Below are 24862 nucleotides of genomic sequence, written 5' to 3'. Positions count from 1 at the left end.
TTCCTATGATGGAACTGGCTGATTTCACTACTCTCTGTAGCCTTTTGCGTTGCTGTGCATTGGAGTTTCCATACCAGGTCGTGATGCAAGCAGTCTGGATGCTTTCCACTGTACATCTGTAGAAGTTTGTCAGTCTTCGAAGACATCAGAATCAGACGTATTATCATGGACTTATATGACATGAAATTTGTTGGTTTGTGGCAGCAGTACAGTGCAAAGACATAAAATTACTATAAATTACTAAAATACATAAATAGTGCAAACAAAAAGGAATAATGATTTAGTGTTCATGGACCCATTTCAGGCTGAATCTCCTTAAACCTCTGGCAAAATTAGAGACGCTGGCGTGCCTCCTTCATGATTCCATCTATGTGCTGGGTCTAGGATAGATCCTCCAAGACGTTGACACCCAGGAACATGAAGCTGCTCACCCCTTTCACCACAATGAAGACTGGTGCTTGTTTGCCTGACTTCCCCTTCCTAAAGTTCACAATCAGTTCCTTGGTTTAGCTGATGTGAGCCTAAGGTTGTTGGTACGACACTACTCGACCAGCTGGTCTATCTCACTCCTGTACACCTCCTCGTCACCATCCGTGATTCAGCCAACATCAGAGGTGTCATCGGCGAATTTATAGATGCTGTTGGAGCTATGCTTAGCCACATAGTCGTAGGTATAGAGAGAGTAGAGTAGGTGGCGAAGTGCGCAGCCCTTGGGTGCACCTGTGTTGATGGTCAATGAAGAAGAAATGAGGTTTCCAATCCATACTGATTGTGGTGTCCAAGTGAAAAAGTCGAGGATCCAATTGCAGAGGGAGGTACAGATGTCCAGGTCTTGGAGCTTGGTGATAAGTTTTGAGGGGATGATGGTGTTGAACGCCGAGCTCTAGTTAATGAACAACATATGTGACATACGAGCATGACATACAGGTTTCAGTTGCCCAAGTGGTCCAGATCAGAGTGGAGAGCCAGTGAGATCGCGTCCGCTTTAGACCTATTGTAGCGATGGGTGAATTGAAGCGGGTGAATTAACATAGACCATAACTCAGGCTATGCCTGCATAAATAAGAATGGAACAACACACCAGATTTTGAAGGAACTCAGTGGGTCAGGAAACATCTATGGATGGCAGTCAACATTTCGGGCTAAGACCCTTCACCTGGACTGAAAGATAGAGGGGAAATAGCCATTATAAAAAGGTGGAGGGAAAGGGTGAAGCAAGAGCTGGCAAGCAATAGTGGATGCAGGCAGATGGAGGAGGGAAGACTGGAAATAGTGACAGAAGCTGGGAGGTGATAGGTGGGGGGGGCAACAAAGGGGTAAAGATGATAGGATCCGATAGGAGAGGAATGTGGAGCATGGAATCCAGTGAAGGAGCTGGGGAGGGCAGATGGGAACATTGGGAGTGGGGAACCAACAGGAGGAGGGTGATGGGCAGATGGAGTGGATGCAGAAGGGGAAAGACACAATGTGATGATGGCTGGGGTAAGTGTAAGAAGAACTGATAGATCAGGAGGGGAGAGAAAAAAGGGACAGATCATGCCGTCAGGTTGTAGACTACCCAGGCAGAATATGAGGTGTTGTTCCTCTAGTTTGTGTTAAGCCTCACCCTGGCAGTGGAAGAGGCAGAGGACAGACATGTCGATGTGGGAATGGGGAAGGGAATTAAAATGACCAGCAACTGGGACCTCCAGATGGCCATGGTGGAAGGAATGCAGATGCTTGACGAACTAGTTGCCCAGTATGCACCTGGTCTCACCAATGTAGAGGAGGATGGATAAGAAAGGAACCAGTTGAGTATGGTACCATCCAGCTGAACAGTACTGGAGAAGCATTGCATGACGTTGGTATGCTCGTTACATCTTTTTCAATGCAGGTTTGACTTTGAGCTTGACCGCTGTCTGTATGGAGTTTGCACAATCTCCCATTGACCATGTAGGTTTCCTCTGGGTGTCCTGATTTACATCCGAAATATGTATTGACAGGTTAATTGGCTACTATGGTGTAGTTAAGTAGCAAAAGAATCATAGGGAGGTTGATAGGCATGTGAGAAAATAATTTGCAGTGCTAGAGGGAAATAAGAAGAAGGGGTGTGGAACTGATGGGATTGGTTGTGGTGGAAGGGCCTGATGACCTTCTATTGCAGATTGTTGAGAAGGGATAATTTTCATCATAATCACATACAATTGTGATGTTTCAAGTCAAAGAGGGTGGTGAAGCTCTGGAATCCTCTACCCCAGATGGTTGTGGAAGTGAGATCAGTGGCAGTATTTAAAGAGGAGGTAGATAAATCTTTTGAAAAATCAGGGAATTGAGGGGTGTGGGGAACTCACACAGAATGGAAGATGAGTCCTGGGGCAGATCAGCCATGAGCATTCCGAATGGTGGTAAATTTGAGGGGCTGAGTAGCCAGCTCCATGTTCTCATGACCATTTGTCACTAGCATTTTGAAATGTCCGATGAAGGGCCTATGACTTGAAACATTAACTCTGTGTTATCTTTCTACAGATGACCTGTTGAGTGTTTACAGCATTTTCTGTTTTTATTTCATATTTCCAGCATCTGAAGTTTGTTGACTTTCATTTGATCAAAGCCATTTTGATACTTTATAATGGACCATCTTAATTTGGATATATATTGCCATTCCTTCATACCCACAGGATCAGAATCCTGGAACTGTCTACCTCACAGCCATTGGAGTGCATGTTTTAATACAAACTGCGGTGGTTCAAGAAGAGGGTTCACTATTATCTTCACGCAATGTGTTGGCCATGCCAGCAATGCCCAAATTCTATAAATCACTGGTACCCAATCTTTGTGAGTGAAAACCCCACTATGTTCATATTTACTGAAAAAAGAAATGCCCCTATAAATGCTGCTGCTTTTAATATGATGAGCTGTCCATGGATTTCCTGGGTTCTGCCAGCAGCTCTGTGCCTTTAACTTGGGGACTACAACTTGCACATAGATTGGGTGAATCAAGTTGGTCAAGGCAGTCTTGAAGAGGACTTCAGGGAATGCATCTGTGATGGCTTTCTTGAATAGTATGTTCCTGAACCTACAAGGAAAAATGCTATCTTAGATCGGGTCCTGTGCAATGAGATAGGTAAAATGAACAGTCTTGTAGTTAGGGATCCTCTTGGAAAGAGTAATCACAGTATGATTGAATTTCTCATACAAATGGAGGGTGCTATAGTTCTATCTAAAACCAGTGTATTATGCCTAAAAAAGGGAGACTACAACGGGATGCGGCAGGAGTTGGCTAGCGTAGACTGGGAACACAGGCTATATGGTGGGACTGTTGAGGAACAGCGGAAGACTTTCAAAGAGATTTTTCACAATGCTCAACAAAAGTGAGGACGCAGAGATCATCACCAAGCATTCAGAAATCTCTTCCCTCAGTTCCCATAGTATCCCGGGATATATCCCATCTGGCCCCAGGGACTTATCTATCCTAATGTTTTTCAAAAGTACCAGCACATTCTCCTTCTTAACATCAACGTGTTCCAGCTTATCAGCTTGTTTTACGCTGTCCTCACAAACATCAAAGTCTCTCTCACAGGTGAATACTGAAGCAAAGTATTCACTGAGGACCTCCCCTACGACTCCAGGCACGTTTCCTCCTCTATCCCTAATTGGTCCTACCTTCACTCTAGTCATCTTCCTGTTCTTCACATGCAAGTAGAACTCCTTGGGGTTTCCATAATCCTACTCGCCAAGGCCTTCTCATGCCCCCTTCCAGCTCTCCTAAGTCCATTCTTAAGCTCCTTCCTGGCTACCTTGTAACTCTAGAGCCCTGTCTGATCCTTGCTTCCTGAACCTTAGGTAAGCTTCTTTCTTCCTCTTCACTAGATATTCCACATCTCTTGTCAACTATAGTTCCTTCACCCTACTATACTTTTCCTGCCTCAATGGGACAAACCTATCCAGAACCCTATCCATGCAGGTGATCTCTAAACAACCTCCACATTTCCATTGTGCATTTGCCTGAGTACATCTGCTCCAAATTTACACCCCCAAGTTCCTGCCTAATAGCATCATAATCCCCCCTCCCCTAATTAAATACTTTTCCATACCATCTGCTCCTGTCCCTGTCCAAGGTAAGGGTATAGGTCAGGGAGTTGTGGTCACTGTCTCCAAAATGCTCACCCACCAAGGGATCTGACACCTGACCAGGCTCATTGCCTAGTACCAGATCCAGAATGGCCTCTTCTCTAATCAGTCTGTCTACATATTGTGTCAGGAATCTTTCCTGGACACCTAACAAATTCTGCCCCATCCAAACCATTTGCACCAAGGAGGTGCCAATCAATATTAGGGAAGTTGGATAACAGGGAATAACCCTGTTATTTTTGCACCTTTCCAAAATCTGCCTCCCGATCTGTTCCTCAGTGTCTCTGTTGCTATTAGGGGGTCCATAGAATACTCCCAATTGAGTGATTGCTCCCTTCCTGTTTCTGACCTCCACCTACACTGACTCAGTAGACGATCCCTCCAGGATGTCTTCCCTTTCTGCAGCTGTGATATATCCCTGATTAGCAATGCGACTCCCCCGCTTCTTTTACCTCCCTCCCTGTCCCTTTTGAAACATCTAAACCCTGGAACATCCAGCAGCCATTCCTGCCTTTGTGATAGACAAGTCTCTGTAATAGCCACAACATCATTGTTCCATGTACTGACCCATGCTCTAAGTTCATCACCCTTATTCCTGATACTTCTTGCATTAAAATAGACACACTTCAACCCATCCAACTGACTGCAATTTCACCCAGTCAAGTGCCTATCCTTCTTCACTTTCTCTCTACACACTGCATCAACCCGTACACCAACTGCTCCATCCTCTGACTGATCACTTGGATTCCCATCACCCTGCCAAACAAGTTTAAACCCTCCACAACAGCTCCAGCAAACCTGCCGCAAGAATATTGGTCCCCCTCCAGTTCAGATGTAACCCGTCCCTTTTGTACAGGTTGTACCTTCCCCAGAAGAGATCCCAATGATTCAAAAATCTGAAACCTTGCCCGCTGCATCAATTTCTCAGCCACACATTCATCTGCCAAATCAACCTATTCCTACCCTCACTGGCACGTGACACAGGCAGCAGTCCAGAGATTACTACCCTTGAGGTCCTGCTTTTCAGCTTCCTACCTAGTTCCCCATATTCACTTTTCAGGACCTCATCCTTTTTCCTGCCTACGTCGTTGGTACCAATGTGTATCACGGCTTCTGGCTGATCACCCACCCCTTTTAGAATGGTGTGGACCCCATCTGAGACGTCCCTGATCCTGGCACCCGGGAGGCAACATACCATCCGGGAGTCTTTTTCATGTCCACATAATCTCCTGTCTGCTCACCTAACTATTGACCCTATAGTTCACCCCATCACTATTGCTCTCCTCTTCTTCCCCCTTCCCTTCTGAGCCACAGAGCCAGACTCTATGCCATGACCTGACCGCTGCGGCTTTCCCCTGGTAGGTCGTCCCCCCCAAGTTGGTATACCAGTCATTGAAGGGAATGGCCACAGGGGTACTCTGCACTACCTGCCTATTCCCTTCCCTTCTCCTGACAGTCACCCAGCTACCTACCTCCTGCAACTTAGGTGTGGCTACCTCCCTGTAGCTTTTATCTATCACCTCCTCATTCTCCCGTATGAGCCGAAGGTCATTCAGCTGCAGCTCCAGTTTCCTAACACGGTCTGTAAGGAGCTGCAGCTGGATGCACCTCCCGCAGATATAGCTATCAGGGAGACTTAAGATCTTCCACGTCTGGCAGGAAGAAAACACTACTGACCCTGGATCCATTGTCACTACTTTAGATAGGGACTAGAGACTGAGAGTCCCGCTTCTCACTCCAAGTCACAGCCCTCGCTACTAGGAAAAGAACTGGGTCCCGACACTCACCTCTTTATATGGCTCCCAGTTCTGGCACCAAGAGTCCCGCTCCTCACTCCAAGTCACAGCCCTCACTACCCGTAAAATGAGAAGTGATTCACTTTGGAAGGCCGAATTTGAATGCAGAGTTCAGGGTTAATGGCAGGATTCTTATCAGCGTGGAGGAACAGAGGGATCTTAGGATCCAAGTCCATAGATCCCTCAAAGTTGCTGCACAAATTGATAGGGTTGTTAAGAAGGTGTATGGCATGTTGGCCTGCAGTAGTCAGGGATTGAGTTCGAGAGCCGCGAGGTAATGTTGCAGTTCTATAAAACCCTGGTTAGACCACCCTTAGAATATTGTGTTCAGTTCTGGTCACCTCACTATAGGAAGGATGTGGAAGCTTTAGAGAAGGTGCAGAGGAGATTTACCAGGACGCTACCTGGATTGGAGAGCATGTCTTATGAGTATAGGTTGAGCGAGCTAGGGCTTTTCTCTTTGGAGCGAAGGAGGATGAGAGGTGACCTGATAGAGGTCTACAAGATGATAATAGGCATAGATCGAGTGGACAGTCAGAGACTGTTTTCTAGGGCGAAAATGGCTAACACAAGGGGGCATAATTTTAAGGTGATTGGAAGAAAGTACAGGGAGGATATCAGAGGTAAGTTTTTTTTTTACACAGAGAGTGGTGGGTGCCTGGAATGCGCTGCCATGGGTGCTGGTAGAGGCAGATACTTCAGGGACATTTAAGAGACTCTTAGATAGGCACATGGATGATAGAGAAATGGATGGGTATGTGGGAAGGAATGGTTAGATTGATCTTAGAGTGGGCCGAAAGACCTGTACTGTGCCGTAATGTTCTATGTTCTAAATCTTTTGCACTAAGGAGGTGCCAATCAGTATTAGGGAAGTTGAAATCACTCATGACAACAACCCTGTTATTTTTGCACCTTTCCAAAATTTGCCTACTTATCTGCTCCTCAGTGTCCCGATGGCTATTTGGTGGCCTATACAATACTCCCAAGAGAATGATCGCTCCCTTCCTGTTTCTGACTTCCACACACACTGACTCAATAGACGATCCTTCTATGATGTCCTCCCTTCCTACAGCTGTGATGTTATGCCTGATTAGCAATGCCACCCCCCCCCCCCACCCCCCACTCCCTCTACCCCCTCCCCTATCCTTCTTAAACATTTAAACCCTGGAACCTCAAGCAGCCACTCCTGCCCTCGTGACATCCAAGTCTCTGTAATGGCCACAGCATCATAATTCCATGTACTGATCCATGCTTATTATTAACACTTCTCGCATTAAGGTAAACACATTTCAGCCCATCTAACTGATTGCATTTGTGCTCCGTTCCCTGCCTATCCTTCCTCACCTTATCTGTACATAATTGCATCTACTTCAACACAAACAAATCCATCTTCTGATCTAACACTCCGGTCCCCACCCCCCTGCCAACCTACTTTAAACACTCCCCAACAGCTCTTGCAAACTGCCCTCAAGGACACTGGTCCCTCTCCAGTTCAGGTGTAACCCGTCCCTTTTGTACAAGTCATACCTACCCCAGAAGAGATCTCAATGATCCACAAATCTGAACCCCTGCCCCCGCACCAACTCTTCAGCCACTCAATAGTCTGCTGTATCTTCCTATTCTTTCCCTTGCTGGTGCACGGCACAAGTAGCAATCCAAAGATTACCATACTTGAGGTCCTGCTTTTTAGCTTCCTTCCTAACTCCCAATATTTGCTCTTCAGGACCTCATCCCTTTTCCTATCTATGTTGTTGGTGCCAATGTGCACCAAATTTCTGGCTCCTCACCCTCCCCCTTAGGAATGCTGTGCACTTGATCTGAGACGTCCCTGACCCTGGCACCTGGGAGTCAACATACCATCCGAGAGTCTCGTTCTTGTCCACAGAATCTCCTGTCTATCTGTCTATCCCCCAAACCAATGAATCCCCTATCACTATTGCACTCTCCTTCCCCGTTTCCCTTCTGAGCCGTGGAGCCAGACTCTGCACCAGAGACCCAGCTGCTGTGGCTCTCCACCAGTGATTCATCTTCCCCAACAGCATCCAAAATGATATACTTATTATCAAGGGAAACGGTCACCAGGGTATCCTGTACCAACTGTCTATTCCTTTTCCCTCCCCTAACGGTCACCCAACTACCTACATCCCGCACCTTGGATGTAACTGCCTCCTGGTAACTCTATCTATCATCTCCTCAGCTTCCCGAATGATCCGGAGTTCATCCAGCTGCAGCTCCAGCTCCCTAACGTGGTGTGTAAGGAGCTGCAGCTGGACGCACTTCCTGCGAGTGTAGTCCTCAGGGACACTGGAGGTCTCCCTGACTTCCCACATCCTTCAGGAGGAGAAGACTTCTGTCCTGACTGCCATTTCCACTGTTCTATACGAAGAAAATTACAAATAACAGAGAAAGAAAGAGAACATACCAGAAGCCTCCGCTCACCTACTCCACCTCTTCACACCGAAGCCTCTTTAGCCAAAGCCTCAGCTCCCCACTTTAACACTGTCTATTCCAACAATGGCCACTCTGCTTGACCTTAACTTCTTTTTATTGGCAGCTGCTGCCTAATTATCCAATTGGCTAATCAACAGGCTTATCAACTCACCACAGCAACAAGAACAGCAGCAACGGGTGTACCTTTTCAGATTCCTTCTTGTTCTTGCTTTCGCTCTATTTCTCACAGTATGTACCACAGCAACGAGACTTCCTGCTCCCGTACTCGTACTACTCACCACAGCAACAAGAACAACAACAATGGGCCTACCTTTTCAAATTGCTTCCCACTCTTGTTCTCACTCTAATATGAAAAAGCAAATTGTGCAGAGGATGCAGATAAGTGAGTGGGTGAGGGTCTGCAGATGGAGCACAATATTGGTAAATGTGAGGTCATCCACTTTTCAAGGAAAAATAGATCAGATAATTATATAAATGGTGAAAGATTGCAGCATGCTGTTGTGCAGAGGGACTTGGGAGTGCTTGTGCATGAATTGCAAAAGGTTGGTTTGCAGGTGCAACAGGTTATCAAGAAGGCAAATGGAATGTTGGCCATTGCTGGAGGTATTGAATTTAAGAGCAGGGAGGTTATGCTTTAAATGTACAGGGTACTGGTGAGCCCACATCTGGAGCACTGCGTTCAGTCCTGGTCTCCTTACTTGAGAAAAGATATACTGGCTTTAGAGGCGGTGCAGAGATTCATCAGGTTGATTCTGGAGATGAGGGGGTTAGCCTATAGACTGAGTCGACTATCCATACAGGAATTCAGAGGAATGAGAGGGGATCTTCTTGAAACATATAAAATTATGAAAGTGACAGATAAGCTAAAGACAGGAAAGTTGTTTCCACTGGTAAGTGAGACTAGAACTAGGGGGCATAGCCTCAAGAATCGGGGGAGTAGATTTAGGATGGAGATGAGGAGTATCTGCTTTTCCCCGAGAGTAGTGAATCTGTGGAATTCTCTGCCCAGGGAAGACTTAATTTTTTGAAGATGTAACATATGTATTGATGTGGGCACTGGGATTGATGTTGTCTATGTGGATTTAACTAGGGGCTTTAACAGGACATCACATGGGAGAATGGTCCAAAAGTTTAGAAGCTATGCGATCCAGGGCAAGTTGACAAATTCAATCCAAAATAAGGTTCATGATAGGAGACAGAATGTGAGGGTTGTTTTTGTGATTGGAAACCTGTGACTAGTGGTGTAAATTGGGAAATTGGTTTACTATTATTACATATACTGACGTACAGTGAAAAACTTTGTTTGGCTCAGGGATCGGTGCTGGGACCACGAGTATTCCTTATGTAAATTAGCGGTTCCAATATGAATGTAAGAGGTATGATTAGTAAGTCTGCAGATGACTCTAAAATCAGTAGTGTTGTTGATGCTGAGGAGAATAATCATAGGCTACAGCATGACATTGATCGGGTGATAAGATAGGCAGAGCAATGGCAAATGGAATTTAATCCTGATAAGTGTGGAATGATGGAATATTTGAGGACCAATTAGGGTAGGATATACACAGTGAATCATAGGGCCCTAGGGAATAATGAGGAACAGAGAGACCTTGGTGTGTAAGTCCAAGTATCTTTGAATGCCGTAGCATAGATAGACGGTGAAGTAGGCATACAGGATACAGTAGGCATATGGTTTTGTGTGACATTGATTCAAACACAGCTGGAATACAGAGCACAATTCTAGCCACCATACTGTAAGAAGGATGTGATTGCATTGAAGAGAATCCAGAGGAAGTTCACCAGGATGTTGTCTGGGGTGGAGCATTTCAGTTGTGAGGAGGTACTGTACTGGCTGGTTTTGTTTTTCTTGGCATGCAGGAGGCTGAGGAGGAATGTGATAGAGGTATACTAAGTTATGAAGGACGTTGATAGGATGGATATTTAGAAACTTTTCCTCATACCAGAGGTATCTAAAACTAGAAGGCATAGGCTTAGGATAAAGGGAAAGAGGTTTAGAGAGGATCTGAGGAAGAACTTCTTCCACCCTGAAGATATTTGGAACCTGAACTGCGTGAATGAATCGTGGAGCCAGGTAGTCACTCAGCATTTAAAAAGTGTCTAGCACTTGATTTGAATTACAAAGGCATAGAAGGCTATGGACCAAGTGCTGGTAAATGGGATTGGAATAGATAAGTACTTGATTGCCAGCATGGAAAGGGTGGGCTGAAGGGCATGCTTCTGTATGACTCTACCCCTCCTTCAAGAGGCTCTCATCCAGTTGAGAGCAATGTATGAAAGAATGTATAAAAATTAAGGCACTGGGATAGAAATACTTTCACAGGACGTAATAACTTTGTGCACTGCACAAATTAATTTTATCATAAGACTTAATTTTCTGAACACAGAATGTTTGCCACAAGGAATGGCTGAGTGAGGGGGTTATCACTTCTCAGGACTAATATTTGAAAGAGAAGATGATTCCATTTCAAAGGGGGGGGGGGGGCACATGATTTGCATTCCTGATGTATCAATGCAGACAATTCTTGTAAACCTAAATGGTTCCAAGCCAATCCAGCATCTCTTCATGTCAGGAATGAGCATTCTTAGCAGAAGAATATCAACAGTTCCTTGTTACAGACTCAGACAGGGAATGGTTTGTTAGATGGGTGGAGTTTCTCTCAAAAAATTGAAGCAAAAAATTAATCACTGTGCAACTTCATTTTTCTGTCTCTTCTGAAAATCTAGGATATTAAATGTTAAGAATAGGAAGGAGAGAAAATATATTTATATGTGCAGCTGAATAAATTGTACACTAATGTTTGGAATTTTCCTTTTGTTCCACGTAAGATCTAACGACAGCAGCTGTGAAAGTGTTTTAACCAGTGTTCACTTCTATTTCACGTATCCAGGGATTTCAGTTGCCCAAGCCCCCAGAGCCACCTGCTGTTGAAGTAGAATACTACACTATTGCAGAATTCCAGACACACATTGCTGATGGGATCAGTTTCCGTGGAGGGCAGAAAGCTGAGGTATGTATTATATTTTAACCATTTCTGGTTAAAGTTGACACAAGGAAGCTCTTTACTTTTAAGCAATTGTATAAGATGGTGGGATCTAACTTCATTGCCCTCAGTTAGCTGTGCTAACAATTGACTGTCATGCCTGTGTAATTACTGGATAATGGGAAAAGCTACATCTTTCTTTCCCAATGTTTCTACTTTATTTCCTGATGTGATTTACAAAATCACAATATGTAGTCCTCCTTAAAGCACTCAGTACTAAAGTTTCTGCTTGAAATATTCTCAGTTGAAAGGCTTCACAATAAGCAAAGATTAAGTGCCGCAACATTCTATAGACATATACATGCCAAGCAGCTCTGGCTCCATCCTTAATGCTTCATCTTATTCTGATTGTCATTTTTATTTGTCTGAGCTATAGTAATTGTTTACATATTTAATCCTTAGGTCATTGAGAAAAATTTAGGTGGGTGGTGGTACGTGCAGATTGGGCAAAAGGAGGGGTGGGCACCATCATCATACATTGACAAAAGAAAGAAACCAAACCTGTCCAGAAGAAGCAGCACACTAATGAGGCCAAAAGTCCCTCCCCCAGCACCACCCACCAAAAGCAAGCCAAACTCTGAAGAAGCAAGTCCAGGAAGTGATAAGGAATTCACACAGCAAAAACCCAAGTTTGAAGAACCAGAGTATGATATTCCTTCTGCACTCTTTGATCATGAGCCACAGAATGATCTGAGGTGTGCTGCTGATGAACTAATTAAAGAAGATTTATTAGATCAACACCAGGCAGAGTCCAGCCAACAGCAGATTAAACAATGCCCAAGCTCAACATTGAGAAAAGCTCACTTCAAAGTTGGTGAATCTTCAGAAAGCTTGCCTTGTGATGACCAAATAATGTGTACTCCTGGTGATAAGGATTGCAACCAAGAAGGAAGTAGTAATAGCTTGGCATCCAATGGAGTCTATGAAACTGTTAGTCAGGTTGTCACTGCTCTGTCAGTAACTGAAACCAGCTCTTCACCAAAAAACAGTTCACCAAAGCATTCTCTAAAAAATCTTCAGTTAAAATCTGAGACCAAAAAGGACCAGGATCTTGGAAAGAGTACAGAGAATTATTGCAAATCTACGGTTGATATCAGTGGCTGCATTACACAGAAACCTGGACCAAAAAGAGAAAAGGAGGCTTGTGAAACAAATTCTCGCTCAGAGCAGAGAGCCAGTCCCATAACAAAACCAAAGCCTTCTGTAAGACCAAAGCCTTTACTGGTGAAGTCAGAAGTGCAGAATATGGAGATGAGCACCATCAGACGCCATCTTAGGCCTACAGGACAAATTAAGCACAGCTCCAAGGGGGCAAAAAGTGATGATGGAGAAACCAACTCATTAACATCCTCTGAAAACTCAGAAGACTCCTTTACTAAAAGTATAGTGGATCTTTCAACAAATGCATCACCAGGTCAGTATGGACTGGATATAGCAAGGCCCAGTGAGCAGGAGGCAGAGTCCTTGTACCAATACAAGACAGTGGATAAATATGAGAAAGTCCAGGATAATGAAATCAGTTTCCCAGCAGGAATAATGGTGGAGGTTCTGGAAAAACAAGATAGTGGTTGGTGGTTTATTAGAATTGGAGACTCAGAGGGATGGGCCCCTGTCTATTTCTTAGAGCAAGTGAGTGGCAAGCCTGCGGAGAGCAGTGCTGAGATAGAATCATCTGGAGGTGAGAGATCAATGAATGAAAATCAACTCAACAGCACTGAGAAAATAGACAAGGTCCAGAAGTTAAACAACATCAACCTTGGTCTAAAGAGAACACCCCCAATTCCTGCAAAACCCCCCGGAGGGTTTACTAGACTAGGAGGAAGCGTGAATGGTTCAGTAAAAATGAGAAATGGTTTAAAACAGGCAGCCGTGAGGCCACAATCTGTGTTTGTTGCCCCATCTTGCAAAGAAAGTACCAACCTGCCTGGATCACTCAGGAGGAATGAATCTATGGTGTGTACAGACAATATTAGGTCTACAGTCAGCATTCGCCGAAATTCATCCTTCAATAATGTCCGGTTACGGAAGAAGATTGATGAATCTGACACCCTACACTCATCTAATTCATCTCCCATCCAAGCAAAGGGTAAACCTGCAGAAAAATGTGGAGTTATCGACCCAAATGCCACAGGAAGGATTTCCCAAAAAAATGGAATTCCTGTGTCCACTGTGAGACCAAAGCCAGTGTGCATCCAGGAGAAACCACAGTTCGTGCAGAACAACTGGAGAGAGGTGTATATTGCAATTGCTGACTATCAGGGAGATGAAGAAACCATGGGTTTCCAAGAAGGTAGTTGTGTGGAGGTGCTGGAACGCAATCCCAATGGTTGGTGGTACTGTCAAATAATAGACAGTGGATGCTGTCAAAAAGGATGGGTGCCTTCAAATTATTTAGAAAAGAAATACTAATATTTGTTTTATATAAAATATTTCTAATTTATAGATGCAATGTGCATTGTCTAATGGAACTACCAGGCAGCCCTACACGCCTGTCATGGAATAAATGTTGCTATATTTCAACTGCTGGATTGCTGAGCTAGTGTATACCAGTAAGACTGTAACGTAAATATGATAAAGTTTGTAGAAAGCTGCCTGCAGACAACTGGAATCGTGCAGTGTGTTTGCACGTGGTGGCTTCACAGTGCTGAAGTTTCAAAGTGGACCCGATTGTTTACAGCTGGAAAAAGGCATGTTGCATTTCCCACATGCAACAGATTTACTCAAAAGCCGGACCTTTGAGCAGAGTAGGAGTTTTAAGTTAATTATTATTGCTGTCTATTGTTTTATTATTTACTTACAATAGAATAGTCAGGAGTTATTCCAGATTATTTTTTCACTGGTGCCTTTAGCATGCCATTAATTCATAAATTAGCATTCTTTCAAATATGTAAAAGATTATTCTGTTGAGGTCTATTTTTATGGATGTGACGAGGTGGCATTTAGCCCTCTCCAGCCCCTGCACTGTCTGGAGAAAGGGGAAACTTGGTCGAAATCAACGTCATCCTGGATTGGAGGACTTTAGTTATAAGGAGAGATTGTAGAGGTTGGGTTTGTTTTCCCTGAAGTGAAGGAGACTGAGGGTGACCTCTTTCCCATTGTAGGGGTATCAAAAACAGGGGGACATAGTTTTAGGTGAGAAGAAGTTTTAAAGGGTATCTGAGAGGTAAGTTGTTTTTTACATGGGGAGTTGTTGATATGTGGAACACACTGCCAGAGGAAGTGGAGGAATCAGATACAATCATTACATTTAAGAAGCATTTAGACAGACACTTAAATAGGCATGGCATAGAAGGATATGATCTGAATGCAGACAAATGGGATTAGTATAGATGGGCCAAAAGGTTGGCACAGACTTGTTCTGTGGTGTACCAGTCTTATGACTCTATCTTCCTTTGCATCAGGTGAGATAAATGACATTTTTTTTTACCTGGGGATGTGCATAGAGCCATAGAACCATACAGCACAAAACAGGCCCTTCGGCCCACCATGTTGTGCCATCCATCAAAATACCCTCACACTACCTCACCCCTTCCTCCCACATATCCCCCCATCCCACACTCCTCCATATGCCTATCCAACAAGCTCTTGAACCTGTCCAATGTATCTGCCTCCACCACCACCCCAGGTAGTGCATTCCATGCACCAACCACTCTCTGGGTGAAAAACCTCCCCCTGACATCTCCCCTGAACCTCCCACCCATAACCTTAAAGCCATGCCCTCTCGTCTTGAGCATTGGTGCCCTGGGAAGGAGGCGCTGACTGTCTACTCTATCTATTCCTTTCAATATTTTATATACCTCTATCATGTCTCCTCTCATCCTCCTCCTTTCCAGTGAATAAAGCCCTAGCACCTTAAGCCTCTCCTCATATTCCATTCCCTCTAATCCAGGCAGCATCCTGGTAAATCTCCTCTGCACCCTCTCCAACGCCTCCACATCCTTCCTATAATGAGGGACCAGAACTGAACACAGTACTCTAAGTGTGGCCTAACTAGAGTTTTGTAAAGCTGCATCATCACCTCGCGGCTCTTAATCAATGAAGTAAACATTGATAATTGTTTAAGTTTTGCACAGTCACTAAATTTCCCTGGTCCCTTTATTGATTCCACCTACAATCTGAGATATTTTCATTATCTATACAATAAAGAAATCTTTAGAATGTCAGTAGTAAAATTACATTTGTAGTGATCCAAAAATGCAGGATATGGATTATATACATTGCTACTTTGGAGTGTTATTAAGAGTCCCAGATGTTGAAAATTCAATCAGCCCATTATATTCTGCCTCTACTATTCGTTTTTAACCAAATCTGCATCAGAAAGCATGGATTTAATATTCCTTTTGAACATGTTGCAAAAACAGCAATGACTGCATAACAGAACACAGAAAACCTTAAAAATATGAGAGGCAGGAGCTTCATCCACAGTTTATGTGATATTTTTATTTATAAAGTAGTAATTTTTTTGCTATATTTGTTTGGCATAAATTCTCCAGAGGACCCAAAGTCTTTTGTATATATTGTGTTGCTGTAGGACTTGATATAACCATCTACTCTGATTCAAGAGTGACTGTAAAGAGAAATTGTGTGATGAGATGTACCTCACATTCTGCCAGACATTCAAGGTCCTGTTACTGGATAATTGACATTTATTCATGAAAGGCCACGGCAAAGGATTTGATTCAACAAGCTGAGCTTCAAATCATAGAACCATAGAGTAATATAACATGGAAACAGGCCCTTCAGTCCAATGTCCGTGCTGACCAAGATGCACATTTAAGCTCGTCCCATTTGCCTACATTTGGCCCATATCCCTCTAAGCCTTTCCTATCAATGTACCTGTTGAAGTGTATTTTAAGTGTTGTTATTGTACCTGCCTCAACTTCTTCCTTTGGCAGCTTGTTCCACATATGCACCATGCTCCGTGTGAAGAAGTTTCCCCTTGGGTTCCTTTTAAATTTTTCCCCCTCATCTTAAACCTATGCTCTCTAGGTTTTGATTCCCTTTCTCTGGGAAAAAGACTGTGTGCATTCCCCCGATCTATGCCCCTCATGATTTTATACACCTCTGTAAGCTCACCCCTCAGTCTCCTATGCTCCCAAGGAATAAAGTCCTAGCCTGTCCAATCTCTCCCTATAACTCAGTCCCTTGAGTCCTGGCAACATTCTCGTAAATCTTCTTTGCATTTTTTCCAGTTTAATGTCTTTCCTGTAACAACTTAACCAAAGCTGTCCACAATATTCCAGTTGCAGCCTCACCAGCGTCTTGTACAACTGCAACATCATGTCCCAACTCCTATACTCAATGCCCTGATTGATGAAGGTCAGCATGCCAAACGCCTTCTTTACCATCTCTCTACCTGTGACGTCACTCTAAGGGAACTATGTACATAGAACATAGAACATTACAGCACAGTATGAGCCCTAAGGCCCACGATGTTGTGCCGACATTCTATCCTGCTCTAAGATCTATCTAACCCTTTCCTCCCACATAGCTCCCCATTTCTCTATCATTCATGTGTCTATCTAAGAGTCTGTTAAGTGTCCATAATGTACCTGCCCCCACGACCTCTGCTGGCAGTGTGTTCCACGCACCCACCACCCTCTGTGTAAAAAAACCTACCCCTGACATCCCCCTTATATCTTCCTCCAGTCACCTTAAACTTATGTCCCCTCGTGTTAGCCATTGTCGCCCTGGGAAAAAGTCTCTGACTGTCCACTTGATCTATGCCTCTTATCATCTTGTACACCTCTATCAAGTCACCTCTCATCCTCCTTCTCTCCAAAGAGAAAAGCCCTAGCTCACTCAACCTATCCTCATAAAACATGCTCTCCAATCTAGGCAATATCCTGGTAAATCTCCTCTGCACCCTCTCCAAAGTTTCCACATCCTTCCTATAATGAGGCGACCAGAACTGAACACAATACTCCAAGTGTGGTCTAACCAGAGTTCTTTTGAGCTACAACATCACCTCACGGCTCTTGAACTCAATACCCTGACTAATGAAGGCCAGTACACCATACGCCTGCTTAATAACCCTATCGACCTACGCAGCAACTTGAGGGATCTTTGAACTTGGACTTGTCCTCCAAGTCCCTCTGTTCTACAACATTCCCCAGGGCCCTACCGTTCACTGTGCAAGTCCAACCTTGGTTTGACTTCCCAAAATGCAACACCTTGCACTTACCTGGATTGAACACCTTGGCTCACTTACTTGGTTGATTAAGATCCCCTTGTATTTCTGAAACCCTTCCTCACTATCTACAATACCACTAATTTTAGTGTCATCTGCAAACTTACTAACCATGCCTTGTACATTCTCATCCAAATGTTGCTATAAATGATAAACAACAATGGGCCCAGCGCAGATCCCTGAGGCACACCACTAGTCATGGCCTCCAGTCCAAAAAACAACCTTCCAGCATCACCCTCTGCTTCCTATCATCAAGTCAATTGTGTATCCACTTAGCTAGTGGATGTAACCCATGCGATCTAACCTTCCAAACTAGCCTTCTATGCAGGACCTTGTCAGAGGCCATGCTGAAGTCCATATAGACAACAGCCACTATCCTGCTCTCATCAATCCTTTTGGTTACCTCTTCAAAAACTCTTACAGATTTGTGAGACACAGTTTCCTACACACAAAGCCACGCTGTCCATCCCCAATCAGACCTTGTCTATACAAATGATGGGAGATCCTGTTCCTCAGAATCCTCTTCAGTAACTTACCCACCACTGATGTCAGGCTCACGGGCCAGTACTCCCTGGCGTGTCTTTGCTGCCCTGTCTTCCAAAACTTCACCCATGTCTAAAGATGATGCAAATATTCTGGAAGGGCCTCCACGATTTCTTCCCTAGCTTCCCAGAAGGACTGAAGATGCACTTGGTCAGGCCTTGGGGATTTATCGATGTTAATGTGCTTTTGTATCGCCAATACCTCATGATTGGTAATTCACATATGGTCCAATCATTATAACTCATTTGCCTCAATTTCTTAGCTTCAATGATCTTAATGATAATAAATATTCATTAAAAATCTCACCCATTTCCTGTGGCTCCACACACAGACGACGGCCATGCTGATCTTTAAGGGGACCTAATCTCTCCCTAGCCACCCTTTTACTCTTAATATATCTGTACAATCTCTTGGGATTTTCCTTGACCTCGCCTGCCAGATCCATTTCATGCCCTCTTTTTGCCCTCCTGATTTCTTTCTCATGTGTACTCTTGGACTTATACTCGTTGAGGGATTTGTTTGATCCCATCTGCCTCAATCAGTACTGTAGTGCACAAACTGAGCATCTTAATGTGTTGAAAACTGAAATTGTATGAGCTTTATGAGGTGAAGAAAGGTACCAGTTAAAACTGACCTTGATTTTGATACTAGCTTTGGAACTGTACATGGGCAAGAAATCAGGCCAAGGTTTTTGGGAAATATAATGGGCTGGAAGGGTATATGCTTCCTCGTCAGCAGGACAGTGCTGTGTAAAGCCTGCTGCCTCCAGTAATGCTTGCTTTGCTGCCAGTGATGTAAAAATGTATTAATGGTGTGCAAATTGGTGCATCAGCAGAATGATGCACAGCCCATTCCTGTGGGAACAGAGAAGGGTCCCCTTCATATTAGATTATTCATATATCACACAAATTTTTAAATATCACAGGTCTCCACTTTCAAACATCAGTTGCCTATCAGGAATAAAGCATTTTCTAATAATGCAGAACACACCTTGAAATCACTCTTGATATTTTATGTTTATAATAATCTACAAGAATTGGCGCAATTAAAGTTTACAGAGCTGTGTTAGGTGAATTCCAAACACATTAGAAATGTGTCCGAACAGTATTACCTTAATGCCCAGGTACTTCCAGCTCACTGATAAAATTGAAGGTTTCATTTCTTCAAAACAAATGCATGGTGTTATAAAGACTTGTACAGTTTCTTTTTAAAGTTGCCTCAGGGTTGGAAGAATCTGCTTTTCTCATGACACTGATCTCAGACCATATAGTTAAATTAAAACTGATCTTCCCCTGCATCTTATAACCAGTTTTTTAAATGTCACAAGATTTCAGAATTGGATTCTGAATGCATGGAAACAGTAAAATAAAACTTGTCCATTATCGTGTTAGAACTTTCTGGGTTCTTCCAACCTCGAGTTTCCACCGCTGTCTAAGTTCAGAAGGGAATTTAATATAATCATCATAACATTTCCATTGTGCTGAAATATACGTAGCATATGTGTAGAACTCGGCTAGATTCATCATCAATTTCAATTTCATATTATTGTATCCAAGTAGAATTATTCACTTACTGTTTCACTTTTATAATTTTTTGCCAAAAAGAAACAAAATGAGGAAAAGTGCAATATAGAATTGGTGTAAATTATTGAGGGTAAAAAAAGAAAATGATGCTGGCCAATTGTTGTTGTTGTGGACATTTATTGGAAATTGAGATACCTGCAATTGGGAGGCTTGGAGCAGGTTCTGTACTTGCATAAGTAAGCAACAGATGTAGGAGGGGGCAGATGATAAGTTGAAGATGGCAGTATGACTGGGATAGGGAGTAACAGGGTCTGAAATCCATATCTGGTAAAACAAAAATAAAATACTACAGATGCTGAAAATTTGAAATAAAATCAGAACATGCACAAAATATTCAGCAAGTCAGCCAGCATCTGCAGAGATGAATACTTCAAGTTGATGATCTCATGTCAAACCGTAGTACCTAATAAAAGGTGTGTAACCCTGGTGCGAACAATTGTGATGAACCGGGAGGGCATTTGTGCACACAAGGGGAAACAAAATGGGGTTCAGGGAAAACTGTTCTCAGGCACTGCCTTTGGGATGTAGGTTTCAAATTTTGATATGATCCTGTTTATCTACAAACTGTGATATAATTCTATTGAGTTGAGTTGAGCTAATGCCTCACTGTGTATATAGGTATTGCTCGATTAGTCTGGCAAACCAGCAAGAGATAAATTGTTTTTTTATAAACCATTCTTATGAAGTAGTGCAGGATTTAGGAAATTAGGGGTCAGGGTTTATTTGTGCCTGTCTCCTGTTTCTGTTGATTGTAACCAACAGGAGGATGGAGAGTGAAGGACGTTTCAGGAATCTGAATATTATTTCAGCTCAGAATTGATGCTTTCATTTGTGGCTTATGGATCTATGTAGTGATGGGCTTTAGAGGGAGAGCATGGTAATGCTGAATAAAATTGATTTAATTGCTATGAATAACTGAGCTGGGCTGTTTCAGCTCATCACTGGAAGTACATAGGAGATAATGCATGGGGTAGAGTGAAGGAGATTTCAGCCGGCAGTATTATCTTCTCACCTGCCAATGGAGGCTACTCTAAAAACAAAAGTGATCATTATTGTTGGCTGTGTAGCAGTAAAGGCCAAAATAAAGAGAAAAGATTTCCTCATGTGCTGTCTGCAGAGCAATAGTACAATAAATATTTAGTTTTATGATAAAAAGAAGATAAAGCCACAGCTGGGCTCTTGCTGTCTCTTCAGTAAGTAAAACATTCTTGGTGCTACTTTGATTATCATGATGGTATTATGTATCTTGGAGGCTGTGTTACTGCTTTAGCTATTGCTCATAATCTCAATCTGTGTGACTCAAGATGAAGTCAAAGAAACAATGAACCAGTGCCTTCTCAACACCTCAGGATTCCCCAGAGGACTTCACTGCCAACTAAATACGAGTCACTGTTGCAATTCAGAAAATACAGCAGTAAGTTTACAGGCAGCATACTCCCAAAGCAACAGATAGGAGATAAATGACATGTCAAATATGTTTTTGCTTTTTTATGATGTTGGTTCAAAAATAAATGTTAGTCAGGTATTAATGAAATTCAATGCTGCTGTTAAAAAAGTATATGGGATCTTTCAAGTCCACCTGAGAAATCAGATGTGGCCTTGGTTGTAGTCATGTCTAGAAGTATCCTAACTGCATAACATTCCCTAATAATGCCCCTCCAACCATGCAGTGTTCCTTCATTACTGCCTTTCTGACTGTGTGGCTCTCCCTCAGCGCTGCCATTCTGACAGGAGAACATTCTCTCAGTGTTCTTATTTCAAAGATGCAGTACTCCTTGTGATATCCCACTGACAGTACTGTGCTTTTTCAGTACCACCTCTCTGACATTGAAGCACTCCTTCAGTATGAATCCTCCAATAGTGCTAGTCTCTTAATACTGTGCCTTCAACACCACAGCATTCCTTAAGTACTGCCCTTCCAATAGTGCAGCTTTCTCTCAGTGTTGCTTCTCCGACTCATCCAGCATTGTCTCATCTTAACAAAACACAATAAACTAATTCATTTTAATTGAGATCATTTCTGGCATCTTCGATTTTAGTCTAAATATTCCTGTGAGGAATATTATTTTATTTCTAGTACAAGGTTTGACTTTCCTCTGACCACATCCTTTCATTGTCATATTCTTTACTATGAATGAAAACCATTCCATCTCAAACTGTTTTATCCAGATGACTGTGACTGATGGTGACAATTCTTACTCAGCCATTAAGTACTGCCACAACTCCGCATTAATGGATGTGCCCGCCAGTGAACCAAGACATTCAGACTGCAGCAGCTGACAATGGAAGGATTACAACAATTTTCAGTTCAGTTTGCCACCAATCTTGCACTTCATTTCTAACACCTCAACCTTGATCCATGATGATGATGGTAAGAACTTGAATAATGTGAGCAAAGGAAGGCCTCATGGACCCTCAGCTGCTCAACCATTTGGCAAATTCACAGTTCACCTTGCATCTGCAGTACCTCAACCAATTTTAATAATCTTTATTTCCCACAGTATTCAAAACTTTATTGATTTCAGTCATGAATATACTAAATGACTGAATATTCTCAGCCAACTGAAGTCAAGAGTTTTAAAAAGATACGACCCCCTGCAGAAAGAAATTTGTAATCTCAGTCTTAAATTGCTGAACACTTATCCCCAGAAAATGTTCCCTAGTTCTAGGTACTCTAGCCTGAGGAAACTGTCTCTCAGCATCCACCCTGTCAATCCCTCATGGAATTTTGCAGGTCATAATGAAATTATTTCTTAGTCTTTTCCAGTGATTGTAGGGCAATCTTCCTCAATCTCTCTCCCAAGGACAACTCCCTTATCCCACTATTCAATTCATAAATCTACACTGCACTTGACTCCACGGAAGAGTTACCTTTTTTAGGTACAAAGACGAAATCTGCACACAGTATTCCAAGTGTGACCTCTCTAAAGCCATGTATAATTGCAGCAAGTGTTTCCTACTTTTATATTCTGACCCTCTTGTAATAAAACACAACATACCACTTGCCCACCTAATTGTTTGCTCTACCTATGTGTTTATTTTCTGCCTGTGATGCAGCTACATCTGTATCTTTGGATTTATACTGTACAGTCACAGCTGCTATTTTTCTTCACATCTTATATCCTTAGTTAATAATGGTGCACTATTGAAAAAGCCACATGATTATTTCTTCATTGCAATAAATTATCCAACATGCAAAATTTTGAATTTATGCCTTCATTGTAATTGTATATGCTGGCTTTCTTTTGCTGTCTTTGACGAGTGGTCCAAACTAAATATTAAAATATAAAAACAAAGTACTGCAAATACTGGAAATCTGAAATAAAATCAGAAAATACTGCCAGCACTCAACGTCAGACGGCATCAGTATAGAGAGAAATGGAGTTAATGTTTCAGGTCAGGGACCTTTCATTGTTGAGTTTTAATTAAATGGAACAATGTTTTTGTATTTACATACTGCTTTATTGTATTTCACAAAATTGCAAGGCACTTTACAGCCAAAAAAGTTACCTTTATAGCATAATCACTTTTTAAAATATAAACACAACAGCCATTTTGCACACTATCAGACCCTAGTAATAGGAAAGAGATAAATACTGAATATTTAATCTGATATTATATTGGTGGTAGTTAAGTAGGAAATTGGCCAGGACAAAGTGGGTTTTCTTCTCTTTAATCATTGCATCTATCTGAACAATGTCAACCAAAGAATGACCTCTCTAACAATGCAGCACAGCCTTCATATAGCATTGGAGTATTGGTTTAGATAATGTGCAGATGTCCCAGAGTAGGCTTTGAACACATACCTTTTGACTCACAAGATAGTTACATGGCATTGATTGTATTCTAAAAATAGAAATGAAAGCTTAACCGTTCTTGTCTTCTCATAATTTCAGAGTTTTGTCGAAGATTGGGGAAATGGGATAAATGAGACTGCTTTATCAAAGAGGTGGCATTGGCACAATTGGCTGAATGGCCTTCTGCTCTATATGTGAATTTGTGTGCTTTTAATTCATCTTCTAATGTTAATGATTTGTGTGTGAATATACTTCCTTGACACAAAATATTTCAGTTATGTTACCATTCTTTCTACATTCTTTGTAACTGGTTCCAAATGTTGGACATATTGGATATTCAACATGGACCACAGCCAAACCAATCTCCATTTTAGCAGATAATCATACATAACCTGCTGGATAATGATCAGGAGTACAATTCCTGCCTGATTTGTGTTCCTCTTTCTGGTCCATGGCTATTGAACATTCGCTAACCAAACAGAATAGGAAATTGAACATGGTCCATATAGTTGTGTAGTTATTCATTAGCACAATAAAGACAGCCTGGTTTAGATGGAAGAAAACAGAATTTCTTCTTTAAAGGCCAAGTGTTACTTGTTTTTATCAAGCATTTTGCCTTTGAAATTAATCAGTGGGGAATATAATTTATATCATTTATAAAATGCAAGAAGTTTTTGCAGGAATATTGACAGACGGTGAAGTATGATGTAGGGTTTGCATTTACTGACATTTTGTCTGTGGCATGAATATTTGAAAGAAAACTACTACAACATATACTTTCAGTGTCCTTAGAAAGAACCTATTCTTATAAAATAAGCTAGTGATAATGTCTCGTGTGACCTTCATTCCATTTGTAGCGCAGTATCTATTTTAAAGATTCATCTGACATAAACCATCCTATTATTTAATGGCAATATTTAGGCCATTAATTTGAAACCGAAGTTACTTCTCCTTCAGGTTCATTGCTTCAAATATTCAGCATTGATTCTTTTTCTAAAATAACAAGGTTTTGCTTTATGAAGCTTTTTGTATATTTTTTAAAGTGTCCATGATGTATCTGTAACTCAGAAGAACCAAAATGACAATAAAGGTGGAACATATGGTGTAAACCTTTGTGGCAGCATCTTTGTCAGATTATAGTGGCAGTCATCTGAGAGGATTTTTTATAGAGTGCTGAGGTCAGCGATTTGGTAAATGTGGGAATATTGTGCAGTGGGAAAAGGGGTGTTGCCACGTATTAAAATAAATTTAAACAAATAGGATTAAATTAAGGAGAAAATTAGGACTGTGGCCCACATTACAGTCAAAATTTGAAAAGTATAAAGTTGAAATA

General features: G+C 42.3%; 1 protein-coding gene across 4 annotated transcripts in view; it reads left to right on the top strand.

Annotated features, from left to right (window-relative positions):
• The window catches only part of sh3pxd2aa (SH3 and PX domains 2Aa), a 434682-nt gene extending 410070 nt beyond the window's left edge, over nucleotides 1–24612 (top strand). For all 4 annotated transcript variants that reach the window (XM_052027259.1, XM_052027258.1, XM_052027260.1 and 1 more), the window contains 2 exons: nucleotides 11264–11383; nucleotides 11819–24612. In XM_052027259.1, the coding sequence (XP_051883219.1) occupies nucleotides 11264–11383; nucleotides 11819–13825 (2127 nt within the window). In that variant the 3' untranslated portion in view covers nucleotides 13826–24612. The remainder of the gene's footprint in view (nucleotides 1–11263; nucleotides 11384–11818) is intronic.
• Nucleotides 24613–24862: the final 250 nt, after the last annotated feature.

This window comes from Pristis pectinata, chromosome 12 (genome assembly GCF_009764475.1).
Source record: "Pristis pectinata isolate sPriPec2 chromosome 12, sPriPec2.1.pri, whole genome shotgun sequence".
NCBI classification, from domain to species: domain Eukaryota; kingdom Metazoa; phylum Chordata; class Chondrichthyes; order Rhinopristiformes; family Pristidae; genus Pristis; species Pristis pectinata.
This window is presented reverse-complemented; position numbering and strand designations above follow the sequence as displayed.